We start from the raw sequence: 15,928 nt of genomic DNA on the forward strand, positions 1-15,928 counted from the left end.
TAGAAAGAGTAACAGTTAAACACTCCCAAGTCCCAAGAGAGATTACAGTTAAAAACTCCCAAATACAGTAGATTAAATTATAGAAAATGATTATTACTTTATTCATTTTTAAAAATTATTTTGCATATTTTTTTGTACACAACATTAAAAAATCATAATCTTTCAAATGAGTATCTAAGAATAAGATCATCCAGGTACCCAAGTACCAAATTATTTGGATAACGGTGAATCTAAAATTCAAGTATTCAAGTACTCTGGTACAAAATTCAACATTCAGCACTACCTTCATCATAGTAATACTACAAATGAAACCTAACTAATAATAATTGTTTTAAAAATTGTCTAGAAGTTATTAATGACTGTTATAAATGACTTTATTGATTCTTTTTGGATATTATTTTATGTATATACAATAATTTTATACAAAATATTAAAAATATATTACATATACCTTTACATTCCAATTTAATTTCAGAACTCTGTAATTGCTTCTTTCTGTTTTTCAGAAATTCCACAACATTAGGATCTAAAATACATAATTAATTAGCTGATATATAAATAATTTTATAAATTATCATCATCATCTTTATCAAAATTATTCTATCATCATCTTAATCCTTTATATATTATCTTTGAGTTTCCACAATGAATACATTAGTCAGAAACTTCGACATTAACAGTGAATGTCAATTATTATTTGTGTATTTTTAAATAAGTGTATTTGTTGTTTGTTACACATATCAGGAGAACTTTTTCATAAAAGTTACATCATTCATAAAATCAAAGTGTAAAGAGAAGTTGAAAATATATTGGAATTGTAGGCTCTCTTCCTATGTCACTTCCTATTTCATTTAGTTGACAAATAAAAGTTTGTTTCTATAGGCAATATCATTGCACAAAACTTGTATCATCATATGCTTTGAAAAGGTTTAAAAATCCCTCACATAATGATAAGGCACAGTCATTATTTCATACCACTTAATCCTAATGACAGTATATTGTCTTTCAACTACAGGCATACCTCGACTTACGTTGTTTCGAGTTACGTCTACGTCGCTTGTTAAAAAAGTATATGGAAAAATAAAAATCAAGTTTAAGTCATTTTATTCGACTTTACGTCTGTCCGCCACAAATATTGAAGTCGTAATATCACTAGATAAACGTTTAAAGCACATAAAATCATATTAAAATATAAACAAGTATGTACTGTATTTACAGTACACGCATTCGTAAATTTAGATTATTTTTTTTGTACTATATTAAAAACTAAAATTTATTTGTTTGTAAGCTTAAAATAGATTTTTATTAACCATATATTATTTAAAATGCTTTCCTAGTGATAAGTAGATTCGGAGACAGGTAAATTCGACTTACGTCGTTTTTCGACTTACGTCGTTTTCCTGGAACCAATTACCGACGTAAGGCGAGGTATACCTGTATATGCATTTTTACTATCTTTTTAACTACTACATTACAATAAAATAAAGAAATAGATAGAAAAATAAACATAAAATGCAAAAACCAAGATACTTGCATTTATCTGTTCATAACCAATGAGTCACTAGCATTTCATTAGCCTCAAACAAGAAAAGTATCTCTTGTTTGAGGCTAATGAAAACAGCTGCTCTTCTACTGTCACTCTTCTATGAAATATTGTACACATGAGCCCTAGTTCCAGCTCACTGATGAGACATGTGATAATCTTATGATGTGTTTTACATCATAAAGTCACAACTCTGACTCAAAAATTAAGAAACTTTATATCAGGCCTAGCCAACGCCAACGATATAAAGTTGGCCAATACCTAGTATAAAGTTGGTCAGGCATGGCCAACTTTATACCAGGCCTGGCCAGTGGCCCGCTAAGCAATATTATATATCTATTAAAACTTTTGTTTCCCATTATGTGTATACCAAAACAATTAAATAAATGAAAATTTGCATGTATCATTGTTATAATTCACAAGTGCGAGTATGAACTCTTGTTATAACAATAAAATCTTATTCATTTTGTATTTGTTTTACATTTTTAAAAGCATGTTGCCTAAATTGTGGCCCACCGTAATGTTACACATGATCAAAGTGGCCCACAAAACAATTTGGGTTGCCAGGCCTACTTTATACCATCTTTAGTGTATTACTTGACTCTAGCCTTTATGGATTTTGTACCTTGAGATAATGGCTTGATAAAGTCAAGCAGGCACATATATTGGTATACACTTGTATTCAAAATTAAGAGAATTTGCACATTTTGTCTATTTTAACAAAAAGTAATGAACTTTTGGTTCATTACTTTTTGTTTGTACAAATTATGCTGTTGAATAAGAACGCAAATTTTTAGTGTTGAATATTTAAGCTTACTTGTGCATGTGGGCAGAGCTTTGACAGTAGAAGGCATGAAAAGCACATGTGGCTTTATCCTCAATTAATTTGCTCATACTCCTTGACAACATTTGTTGTTTTTCTTGCAATAGTTCATTCAATTTCATAAGCAATCAGGTAAAATGAGTAGCCATGAATGTCTTGATGGCGGAATGAGGTGGAGAATCAAACAGTAACCCTAAACAGAAGCCTCCAGCCATGAAGCATCCTGCTCACTTCAGCACACAAAACAGCACATGGTGCCAACAACATCAGCCTTGGATCAGACTTCAGTTCTCTTCACAGACAAGTCACAATTCAGCCTGGACATGGATTCTTGATGCATCTTCACCTGGAGACAACCTGAGACCCAATACCTTTCCTCCAACATCCAAGAAAGGGACTGCTATGGCAATGAAGGTGTCATGATCTGGGCAAGCATCATATTGGACGGCCGCACACCTCTTCGTGTGTTTGACAGAGCAGTGTTCCGCAACTGGTGTGCCCTCACTAGGTGAAAGGTGTGATGTAAACTTTTACGTATTCTATTCATTTCAAGTTTTATTTATATATTTTTATCACAGTTGCTGTGTTTCAAGTGCTTGTATTTCAAGTGTTATTTCATAAGTGCCACAACACTTACGAAATAAGATGATGTTTGTTTATTCTTATAAGCCATTCTTTTTTATGTATTTTAAGAAATTAAATGTAAAATAAATTTGCTCACAGGTGTTGATGTCTGTTTAATAGTAATAATAATATTAGGTTAGTAGCATTACGTAATTCTATTAATAGTATCACATCATACATTTTTGAGGGGAATAACATTTTGGTGTGCTGTGTTGAGACTTGTCGAGTCATGGGTGTGCCGCAAGTAGAAAATGGTTGCAGAACACTGTGACAGAGAATCCCTGACTGCTGAGAAGCGTAGGGATGAGATCTTACAGCTCTATGTTCAACTTTTCAGGAACACAGTTGGCCCTTGTTTCATTCACATAGGGCTCACCTGGTTGACATTTATCTTGAAAGTGAGGATATTTGCTGGATGGATTGACCTGCCAGATCTCCAGACCTAAACCCTATTGAACATGTCTGGGACACCCTTAGAAGGAAAAATGCAGTTTGCAATTCCCTTCTGAAAACTACCCAGGAGCTGAAAACTGTGTTGCTGCAGGAGTGGGACTGACTGCCACAGGGACTCATCAGCTGCCTCGTATCCAGTAAGATGTCACAATATGAAAGTTATATGACTGTGAGAAGGGATCATACCCATTATTAGAGTCATTTTATGTTTGATTTTGCAACGTAAGTTTTGGACATTCCTGTGCTGATGAGCCTTACTGACAATCATGACTGCATACCATGATTATTGTATATTATACTTTTTCTCTTATATAACTGTGTATCCACACCAAATTTCATTAAAATGTGGCCATTAGTTTTTCAGAAATTCAAAAAATGTGCAAATTCTCTTAATTTTGAACACCAGTGTAGTTATGCAAAATAACTTAGAAAATCTTAAACAGAAATATAATCCAAAAATAAACCAAAAATCCAAAAAAATAGTATAAATTATATTTATACTATTGCTACTCAGTCCAAGATTGTCTATGCTGCTTTAACTTAGTGATATATGTTGCCCTAATTTGGTGGTTGTCTAATATGTATAATAGTTTTAAGAATAAAAATGTGTGCTAATGAAGTTACATTTTAATATGAATGGTTTGTCTCACAATGAAGTTAAATAATAAAAATAAACAAAAACAAATAATTTTATATGTTATTGTTTTAAACTTTCTTTAAAAAGTCTGTTAGTTTTTTGTTTTGTAGTGGTTCCTTCCTCCTTTGTTGAAATGTTCTGCAATCACCTCAGCATCATTTTTTATGGGCAGTATATCTCAGATTAACCCCTCAATGGTCATGGAATAAAAGCCCACTTAATGCCCATAAGGTAGAAAAAGTTTGAAAAAGTTTAAAAAAGTAATTTGTTCAGTATCATCAATATTAAAGCACTTCAGTAGTAAAACACTCAGTGCATTCACAGCAAAGCTTTTATAAATTATAAAAAAAGTAGTGTTTTAACTCATAGATTTGTCTGATAATGCAGAACCTCAGTTAATTAGAACAGATGATTGGGATTCTACTGTTATGTCTAATGGAAAGAAATAGAAAATCCAGAAAACAGAAAAACAGAAAAATTTAGAATTTGTTTGATGAAATGCATGCAGATGCAACATCATCTTTAATATTGTTAGATAACATCGAGTCAAACTGAAAAAGAAACTAATAGCCTCTAAAGAGACCAGCCAACTTGAAAATTCCCAAGTTTCTAACCAAATTTAAAATATCTACCTTAGTATTTAAATTTACTATTTATTCTGTTGAAAAACTAAAATGACTTTTAGTTTGCAATATTAAAATTATACTTAAAATCTTAATGAATAAAAATATCTTTTAGAATATTTAAATTATTATTTCACTTACATAAGATAAAAATTAAAATAAGTATACAAGATAAATAATAAATTTAAGATAAATAATTTCATATTAAGTAAATCAATTCAAAATATTTACACACATTAAAAATTTATAAATAATCATTTATATATACAGTAGAGCGTCAATTATCCAAATCAATTGGGGACTGGGGTTGTTCAGAAAAATCGATATTTCGGATAACCGATTATGTACAAAAAAATATATTAACCTATCCCATGTTGAAATTTTTCTCCATTGCGTGTCACTTTGCGTTGATGTTAAGATTAACGTAAACTTTTTAAAATAATAATCATGACTATTGTATTGTTAAAAATTATTTCTTTATTTTGTACAAACAAAATAAATATATTGAAAAATATAAAAACAATAAAAAATTATACTTCAGAAGTTAATTTAGTATCAAAAACGTAAAATATTTGAGTAGTCCAAGACATAGCCAAAGATTGCAGCGCCACAGCACTGGCGAAAATTTAAATTTGCCGACTGGAATTCTTTCGGATAATTGACTTTCGGATAATCAATGCTCTACTATATAGTCATTCATTACCAAGTTTTTTAAGAAGATACTGTTGTTGTGCAAAAATTTCTTCTTCAGACATATTTGATAATTTTTCCAAATTTTCTTGATGAATCTGTAATGCTTCATCCTTATTTCTCAAACCTGTACCATCCATTACAGTTCCTATAAAAATAATAAAAATTTATTAATATATATGTATTTATTATGTTTATACATTAATATATACATTATATTTTATAAAGAACAAATTTTTCACACTTTAATAAAGTATATAAAATATTATAGTTTTGAATACAAATACCTATTTTATTTAACATCTTGAAATTCACATTAATCTAGATATTAAAGTAAACAATCATCATAATTACTGTATCATCATAACTCTTTTTCACTGATGGCCAGATAGTCAAGCTGTTAAGGTGTTAGCATACTGCTCTGGAGACTCAAAATTGAATCTGGATAGGTTGAAAACCTGAAGAAATTTTTCATGGGATTTGCCCATCTTGGATATTTTAGGCCTAGTCTCACAATACTGGGCAAAACCCATAATGTGCTTGATAAAAAGGCCCTCTTAGTGCCCACAGAGTAGAAAAAGTTTTAAAAAACCTCCATTTTATTAGAGAAAAATAGAAAAATCATCATTTTAAATATATGTAAACATTTAATATATTAGTCATAATGTTCCTAAAAGTTAAAAACAATTTATTTGATATAAAAAATCAATTACCGTATTAGCCTGAATATAACGCGACCACGAATTTAACGCGACTCCAAAATTTTCATAAAGATATTTAGAAAAAAAATAATACTCATAAAAGAATTCAAAGAAAGTAAAATTCAATCAGATAAGCATTTATTTATGTAATTACAGTAGAGCGTCGTTTATCCGAATCAATTGGGGACTGGGGTGGTTCGGATAACGAATCATGTACGAAAAAATATATTAATTTATCCCATGTTGAAATTTCTCTCCGTTGCGTGTCGCTTCGCGTTGAATTTTCGTCGATGTTAAGCCTAACGAAGACTATTGTATCGTTAAAAATTATTTTTTTATTTTGTACAAACAAAATAAATATATTGAAAAATATAAAAACAATAAAAAATTATACTTCAGATGTTAATTTAGTATCAAAAATGTAAAATATTTGAGTAACCCAAGAAATAGCCAAAGATTGCAGCACCACAGCACTAGCGAAAATTTAAATTTGCCGACTGGAATGCTTTCGGATAACAGACGTTTCGGATAACCAGCTTTCGGATAAACGACGCTCTACTCTATAGCTAATAACACAGGCAATCTCTGTATATGAAAATGTCCTTGTTTATATTACATTCTATTACTTAAACCCCGAATTTAGCGCGAGTCGATTTTTTAACGGAAAATAAATGGTCGAAAAATATCGCGTTATATTCGGGCTAATACGGTATATTTCAGATAAACAAACAAATCATTTAATAATAGCATTAAATTAGATATATATTACCTTCATACAAATTAGAAATATTTTTTAATTTCTGGGTTTTTGATTTCACTGACGAAGATTTATCTCTGTCCATTTGCATAGCAAATAAACTCTTCTTTTTTTTTCTTTCACAGATAAGCTTTAAAAAATTAAAAAGAAAACATAGTAATTTTAGATATAATAATTATGTAAAATTTAAATCTTTATTAATAAAAAGTCATTCAAAATTTTGATTTTTGAAAAATTCAACAAATGAAATTGTACAATAATTTTAATGTAACAAATTTCTATTTTATTATATATTAATATATTGTTATTAATAAAAATTAATCTAATTTCTATACTCTATAATTCTATATGTCATTTTCTTAACGTTATCAATTAAATCAAATTCATTAATATTTCATTCGGTCAAAAAATAATGAGACTGAACATTTGAACACTACAAGAATGTTGATTTTTGGAAACAGAACACTCATAAATGATTTTCTGAGATATTTGTTATTTCTGCATAAGGTGACAACTCCTTGTTAGGCATGACACACTTGCACCGTAGTCAGTCAAAATGGTTGATGTGCAGGTGGAAAAGTTCAAACTCTTGTAGTGCAGCATAATCCAACTTATGACGTTAGCAAAAATGCAACCAAAATTTATTGTCACATACAACATGTGTACTGACCAACTTGCATGTCATGTGCAAGGCTGTTCGAATGGGTGAGAAAGTTCCATTCTGCATAAGTTTCCAAGACTGATCCATTCCATCTAATAGACCTTATAGCATCATTACCAACAATGGCATTATGCAAGTTCATGCTGTCATTCAAGGGTATCATTCAATCACTGTAGATGAAGTGACAGACAATCTGGATATCAGCCACAAATCTACACATGCCATATTTCATGACAAACTGGGATACAGGAAGATGTGTTCCAAGTAGTTCCAAGGTGCCCAAGACATTAACAGATACCCAAAAACATTGTCAAATGGGTATCTGTTTGGAGCAATTGATATTACCATCAGGAAGGAAAGAACTTCTTCTTGAATCACATTATTGCAGTTTATAAGATAATGTGCAGTCATCTATTAGACAGGACAAAGTGATGCTCAATGGAATGGAAACATCTCTAATCACCATGAAAACAGAAATCTAACTGTATTGTCAATTACAATTTAAAGTGTTTGCTGATGTTCCTCTTTGATCATTAAAGACTTCTGCTAATATACTTCATGGAAAAAGATGAAAGGGTGACTCTGAATGCTATTCTGACATCCTGAAGACAGATATGAGATGTGCCATAAAGAATAAGAGGTCTGGAGATGTTTACCCAAAGCATTGTTTAGATTCAGGACATGCATGCTCTCGTATGGCTGTTACAACAATGGACATATTGCAAGATTATGATGGAAGATTATTCAGCATCCTCCATATAGTCCAGATTTGATGCCATTCAACTTTTGTGTGTTTGCAAAAATGAAAATGGCATTGGAAGGTCAAATGTTCAAGATGGATGATGAGGTCAAGCAGGCCATCTGTAAGTGATTCAAAGAACAGTAATAGCACTTCCTCAACTGAGCCATAAAAAGTTTAGTGAAGAAATGGAATACTTGTTTGAATAATTCTGGAGATTATTGAATATAAACTTAAAATATTTTGAAATAAACACATTTGTCTCATTATTTTTTTGACTGAATCAGTTAATACAAAAGTTGATTGATAATTAAAATCTCAAATTCAACTGTCTACTTTAATAAAGTCTCAATTTATATAAAATTAATTTGAAAAGAAAGAATAATGCAACAAGTTTAAAAAGCAGTAATATTCATTTATTTTGATCATACATATTCAGTTCTCAAAATAATCACCATTTAGAGTAAAACATTTTTTCAAACGCTCAATCTATTTATACATTCTGTCCATGGAAAAACATTCCAGTTTTTCTTTTATCCATTAATACAGCAGCTTGAATTTCATAATTTGATAAAAAGCATTGACCTTTTAACACCTTTAATTCTTGGTCAACCAGAAGTCTGAGAGTACCAGATATTGGTTGTAAGGAAGGTGAGAATAACCTGCAACTTCAGATTCTTAAGCATATTTGCTGTTTCCTTACTGCTTGTATTATCATAGCGCAAGAAAAAAATGGTGCGTTTTGGCTTTATTCTGCAAATATGACTCTTGTGTGCTCAAGTTCTCATAAAGTTTCATAACTGTTCATCAAATTAATTCTCTCTTGCTTTACTAGATACTGTGTGTAATCAATTTCCTTTCATCTTAGTAAATTGTCAGCACTATCTTCTAAGGAGGAGAAACAGTTTTGAACTTTCTAACAAGTAGAGAATAAAAGTGACAATACTGTATTGACTTAAACCAGTGTTTCTCAACGGGGCGATATCACCCCCATGTGGGCGTTTTTCCGTGTTGAGGGAGCAATTAGTAACTATTTATATTTTGGGGGTGCAAAAAACAATTTTCCAGGCAATATATTAAAACATTATATTAAGAATAATTAGATATTTTATTCGTTATATCGTACAATAATTAAACAAATAACACTATACTAGTCACTAGTCTGTTCAATACAGTATGAATTTGGAGTTAGCCTTGGCCCTGGGCATCGGAATTTTGAAATGAAGGGGGAGCAATACTATGGTTTTATTGAAGGGGGCGATACTATGTTGAAGGGAGTGACGATTCGTTAGAGGTTGAGAAATACTGACTTAAACAAACATCATCACTAAAACTCAATACATTATAAAACTACAAGCCAACCAATGTTGTTTCTCTTATGAGTAAATTCATTCTATATATGTTTGTCCACCACAGCACGTTACTGGACAGTGGAATATAAACTGTTCACATTATGTTACAAGCTATATACTAATGCGACCAATAAGAAAACATGAATTAAAATGAAAAACTTTAATAAAAAGTACTTATCAAGTAAAATAATTAACTTTTCCAAACATTGTTTATTGAATACTTTCTTCTTTATTATTACTTATCTAATTTGTTTATATATTTAATTATTTATATAATAATAAAGAAATATAATTTCTTTAGTTTTTGATTATAGAAACATTTGTTTTCTTTATCGAATGCCATTGATATCTTGTCACTACCCATCATTAGTGCTGAGCACTAATGGTGATTGGAATCTTGTCACTACCCATCATTAGTGCTCAGCACTAGAAATTTTCATACCCAGCTACTTGTGGTCTGCAGACCCATAGGCCCACAAATGTGTTGATGGGGATTTTTGAATTCTAGAAAAAAATCCAGCAGTAAGTAGCATTACTTTCCTGGCTATTATGAGATTTTATTTAGAAAATAATTTTTATAATTTTACAAATAAAAACATCAACTGAAACCCAATGCATAGCAAACAGACACCCACAATTGCTGTAAATAATCAGGCTATATTTTGGAAATAATAATTATAAATTACAACTAAATTTGGCACTAGAGGGAGGAGTTAGGTGCCATCTCGTATACAAGATGGCACCTAATGCCTCCCTCTAGTGCCTATTATTTCCAAAATATAGCCTGATTATTTACAGCAATTGTGGGTGTCTATTTTTGATAATTTTAATTACAATGTAACTTAATAAAATTGTGTATGGCACCATCTGTTATGAAATTTTGTTATAAAAAACTTTTTGTACTTTTAATTACTATAAAATAGCAAAAAATTTAATTTCGAAGGTAGGAATGAATTTTATAAAAATAGTAAAAATGTTAATAATGNTTAATTACAATGTAACTTAATAAAATTGTGTATGGCACCATCTGTTATGAAATTTTGTTATAAAAAACTTTTTGTACTTTTAATTACTATAAAATAGCAAAAAATTTAATTTCGAAGGTAGGAATGAATTTTATAAAAATAGTAAAAATGTTAATAATGAATAAAATCATTGTTAAGTCTGACCCTGCTGAAGACACACATGATCCCCTTTATCTCCCCACTCCCTCAACCTTTAATCACCAAAATTTAATAGCACCAATGGCTCTCATATACAAGCCACCACATCAAATTTTGTTACTGAATCTTTACCCCACCCTGAAATATTAAGCAAAATAGACACCAAAACAAACAAACAAACAAACACACACACACATTTATGGAATTTTTTGTTGTTTTTTTGAATTTTTGGATTCAGGATTCAAAACATGCAGATTTGCAAAAAACTCAAAGGGTCAAATATGACATGATTCCAATACTTTTCCTTGTTATGTATACATAACAGTTGGAAAAGTGAAAAGCACATTATATCATGAAACAGAAAAATTCTTGTAATACAGTAGAGCAGGGGTGGCCAAAACGTGGCGCATGCGCCAAACTTGGCGCATTGGACGATTACAATTGGCGCTTCAGTCAGTTCTGAGCAACATTGCCAGATTTGGCTTCTTTGCAATTATGAATATTACATAGAAAATTAATTTTTTATAGTCTGTCTTGGCAAGTTCATTTGTTGCACAATTTGTTGCAATCAACTTTACAGATAAAATGAGTGTTCTCCACATAGTAAATTACAGTGTATGCATGTATGTTTATTTTCGATCAGTTTACAGGTGTCTAAATGACAGTGCTAACGTCCCACGATAGTGCTACCGTCCGGACTGTCCGGGAATCGGAATCGGATTAGACTACTAACTTCTTTTCCCGAGTAGTTCCTGCGACACCTGTTGACCTTTTGTTTTTGTTTTTTTTTGCCTGTATGGTACACGATACATTCGTGTTCATGTACACCACTAATATCTTAAAGAACTATTTTATACGGGTAACTACACTACAACCGCATTTTTCATTGCTTGTTCTGTGGCAAAACTGAATTTTCGTCTTATAAATTGAAATACCTAATTAAGGGGTGGCCGAAATTTTTCTCCGCCCCGNACCAGGGGTGGCCAACCTTTTGCATACCATGCGCCAATTTTTTGATAGACGAGTTCAGATGCGCAGTGGCATACCATGAGTGTTAGCCGCCCGGGTTGGAGAAAAATTTCGGCCTCCCCTTAATTAGGTACAGTCGACCCCCGTATAAGATCATTGATTATTCCGTTTTATATGAATTCCATGTTGTACAAGTCACTTAAATTTTACAAATACGTGAGCCGTTCACAGCCCGGTACACGTATTTGTAAAATCTAAGTGACTCGTACAACATGGAATTCATATAAAACGGAATAATCAATGATCTTATACGGGGGTCGACTGTACCTAATTAAGGGGAGGCCGAAATTTTTCTCCAACCCGGGCGGCTAACACTCATGGTATGCCACTGCGCATCTGAACTCGTCTATCAAAAAATTGGCGCATGGTATGCAAAAGGTTGGCCACCCCTGCAGTAGAGCATCGATTATCCGACTCAATTGGGGACTCAGGTTGGTCGGATAACTGAAAAAATCGGATAACCGAAAAGAAGGAAAAAAATACATTATTAGCATAGTATATTAGGATATTAGTATATCCCATGTAATTAGTTTATTAGTGTATCGCTATTAACCAACTTCGCGTTGAATTTTCATCGATGTTTAGCCTAACAAATTTTTTTTTAATTAATAATCGTCGCTATTGTATCGTTAAAAATTATTTTTTAATTATTTTATTGCTCATGAAACAAACAACCACTCATAATTAGAAAATTAAGCCTCATTTAAATATAGGTCTCCTTCAATGGTCGAGCCATTAATGCCAGCTAAAGTATGCAAAAATTTAACAAAAGTAATATTAAAGTAGCCAAGACATAGCCAAATATTGTAATGCCATATCTCTAGGCGGACATTTGAAATTTGCCGACTAGAATGATTGGTTAACCGATGTGACGGTTAATCAGGGGTTGGATAATCGATGCTCTACTGTATTTACCTTTATTAAAAACAGCCACTAAAGTTTAATTATAAAATATGAAATCATTTAAATTGTATTTCAGTATTTAACACTTTTCTGTCACCATTATTTTTTCAAACTTTATATTATTAATTCCAAATAATTTCTTGTATTTATATATTTGTATCATTTATTAATTGTAATCTATTCTGTATTTATTATTCTAGCTCATAATAAGCACTGCAAGTTCTGCAGTACTTATCATGGGAATGGGACACTGCTTCAAAGAAAAGTAAAATTACAAAATAATCTCTAGATTTTTATTACATAGTAATAATATAAATTATTATACATGATTAAAATTAAGTTTTATCGAAACCAGTGTCGACCATAATAGTATACAAAGTAAAAAGAATTCAATTAAGGCAGTTTTGGTCCACACACTCTTCCTCAACAGCAATATTAAACAGTTCAATGCCCTTTTCCAACACAAAGCAATCTCCCACTCAAGAGCTCAATCCTGCTCATTCAGTCAACATATCTCATTATATAATAAAATGCTTGAAACGGCACTGCAATGTTTAGCAGTGCATGTTTCAAGCTGTTGCAGGACACATGGCAAGAATTAGTTACCACAGATTAAATAATCTGTATTAGTTACTAGGTCAGAACATAGCACTCCATGACCTATAAACATTAATATGAAAAAGACAAAAATTCTAAAATTTAAATTTGTTTTAATTAAATTTTTAAAAATATACTTTAAGAAGTATATATATATATAATTCTTAAATTATATTTTAAAAAATATTATATTTGTTTAATAACCAAATATCAACTCAGCTTTACAAATACTTAATGAACTATCAACACACCTGTTGCTGAGAAGTGTTAACTGTTAACACTAATGTTTTCAACCTAATAGAATAAATCATCTTCAGTGTAACTGAATTTGAACATATTTTTATATAAAATGTATGTTTTTAATTTATTTTGAATATTAAATTTTTAAAAAATATTATAACTACACACACACACAAAATAATGTTATATAATATATATTATAAATAATATATAGCAAGCACTCTTAAAAATACAGTATATGAAATAACCATTAACAATGCTGCTAAAATTAAGCTTCAAAGATATACCTTTAAAAAGCAACACCAAAAATGTTAATCCAAATATTTCTTACTGCTTAAAGGTATTGTTTCTTTGATCCTCAAAATATATTTTAAGTTCAATTAAAATGTATTCACTTTACTTAACCTAACAAACTATTTGTATACAAATATATAGTTTATTATGTAAAGTATAGTTGTTGCTCAATCCCCCATATTAGACAGTTACAAAATAATTAATATAACTTAACTTTTATACTTTTCACATGTAATTTTATATTAAAATATAATTAAAATAAATTTACCCTAATTTATATATTATCATATCATAACTTATATTAATATAATATAATTTAATAATTAATAAAATTTAATTAAAACAAGTAAAGTGGCAAGGTCATTTTTGGGATGAGACTATGTCTCGGAGACTTGGCTCGACTGCACACCATTTTCTAAGGAAAAGAGAAAAATGAGCACTAACCAATGAGGAAAAGCCGATACCAGTACTCAGGGTTCTGGCGTAGATTACGGCAGGCTTTGTTGCTGCCATGGTTACGATGGATTGCGTTGTCACGGGCCTGTTCTTGGCTATGGTAAGTGGGAAGATATTTGTATTCATATTGTCCTGATGTTGCTCTCATCATTTTGCAGGATGGCAAATGAGAGCAAGAGAATACACATGTTATGTGTGTCAACATGTTTGTCAAAATTTGATTTCGCAATGTTTGCATTTCAAACTTTCCAATGCATGCATTTCTCAAAATTTGATTTTGCAATATTTGCATTTCGAAATTCCCAACAAGCAACACATGCACAAATCTCACACTAGTGTCTGTTTGTAGAAACAGTGTCACCATCTTGTATTTTATTTTGACTCGGTTCTCAGTCCCCTGACTACCTACAAGTCTGGTTTTTAATGTGCAAATGATTTGGGCACCAAATACTCTGTGCCAAATTGCAACTCCTGACATGTACTCCTTCATACCTCTAAGGTGTCCAGCTGGTGACAGCAGTGTGATTTTATAGACAAGACATAGTCTTGTCAATAAATTTATTCTAATTCATATATTATCATAACTTATATTAATAGATTTTGTTAATGCATCATTCATTTTTATTCATGTATAATTATTATTTGTTATTATTCTATACTGATTATTCTTCATTTGACTATTTCAAACTAACATGCATGTTCCATTTAAGTTAATTTAAAAAGTATTCATATTCCATTTTTCCAAAATTTGTATTGCATATGCTGTCCATTAATTAACATATCAGAGCTGAAGATAACTTCAAATCAAGTCAAAAGTGTTTCTAAAATAAAGTTTTTGGTTTCCTAAATCAGCCGTCATATCAATTTCATTGGCCTGCAATTTGAAAAAATTGTAGACCTATAAATTCCCCCTGTCATCTGTCTGTCCATCTGTCTTTCCTTAATCTCAAGAACATAATTAGATAAATGAAAGCTGAGATTAGATACAGAAAAATTAGGGACAAGAGGCCCCAATTAACTATATTCAAACATCCAGTGCAAACCAGAAATCACATTATTTCAATTGAAAAATTTTCTCCTGAAAGGCATTAGATAGATGACTAGTACGACTCTATTTCTAATGGGAAAGTGTGATGTACAAGAGTAAGACATTACTAATTTGAGGTGGAGAGCATATAATAATAAAAAATTATTAAAATTATTATTAAAAATTGCAGCCCAGCATTGTGACAATGTCACAATAAATAATTGCTCGTTATATTTATTATTATATCAATTCTTAACTGTCAGAAACATCAATGAAAACATAACAGTAATTAAAATTGCTAAATGTTTTATTTTTTTAGTTTTAAGATCTTAGCATAAAGATTAAAAAAAATGTTAAAAATATACTCACTTTTTTATCATATATGAATGTCTTAGGAAAAGATACAGAAACAGAAGATGGTGGTGTTGCAACTAACTTGCTAACATCATGTTCCTAATATAAAATATATTAATTTTTTGTACAATAAATCAATTAAATAATGAAATCCATATATTAATGTATATATATATATATATAATTTCTTAGTATTTTATGTATCTTACATGACAAGACAACCAAATGACTGACTGTCTTTTAAATATTTCATGATTAAAAT

At 30.6% G+C, this 15,928-nt stretch overlaps 1 protein-coding gene across 1 annotated transcript in view; it reads right to left on the bottom strand.

Moving 5' to 3' along the window:
- Positions 1 to 245: 245 nt before the first annotated feature.
- LOC111631496 (RNA polymerase II-associated protein 1-like) overlaps positions 246 to 15,928 on the bottom strand; it is a 41,825-nt gene continuing 26,142 nt past the window's right edge. The window contains exons 4-7 of the mRNA XM_023375745.1: positions 15,682 to 15,765; positions 6,864 to 6,981; positions 5,407 to 5,541; positions 246 to 526 (exon numbers count right to left, since the gene is read on the bottom strand). Coding sequence (XP_023231513.1) covers positions 375 to 526; positions 5,407 to 5,541; positions 6,864 to 6,981; positions 15,682 to 15,765 — 489 coding nt within the window. The 3' untranslated portion in view covers positions 246 to 374. The remainder of the gene's footprint in view (positions 527 to 5,406; positions 5,542 to 6,863; positions 6,982 to 15,681; positions 15,766 to 15,928) is intronic.

This window comes from Centruroides sculpturatus, unplaced genomic scaffold (assembly GCF_000671375.1).
Source record: "Centruroides sculpturatus isolate CEXI.00-Female unplaced genomic scaffold, Cexi_2.0 scaffold518, whole genome shotgun sequence".
NCBI classification, from domain to species: domain Eukaryota; kingdom Metazoa; phylum Arthropoda; class Arachnida; order Scorpiones; family Buthidae; genus Centruroides; species Centruroides sculpturatus.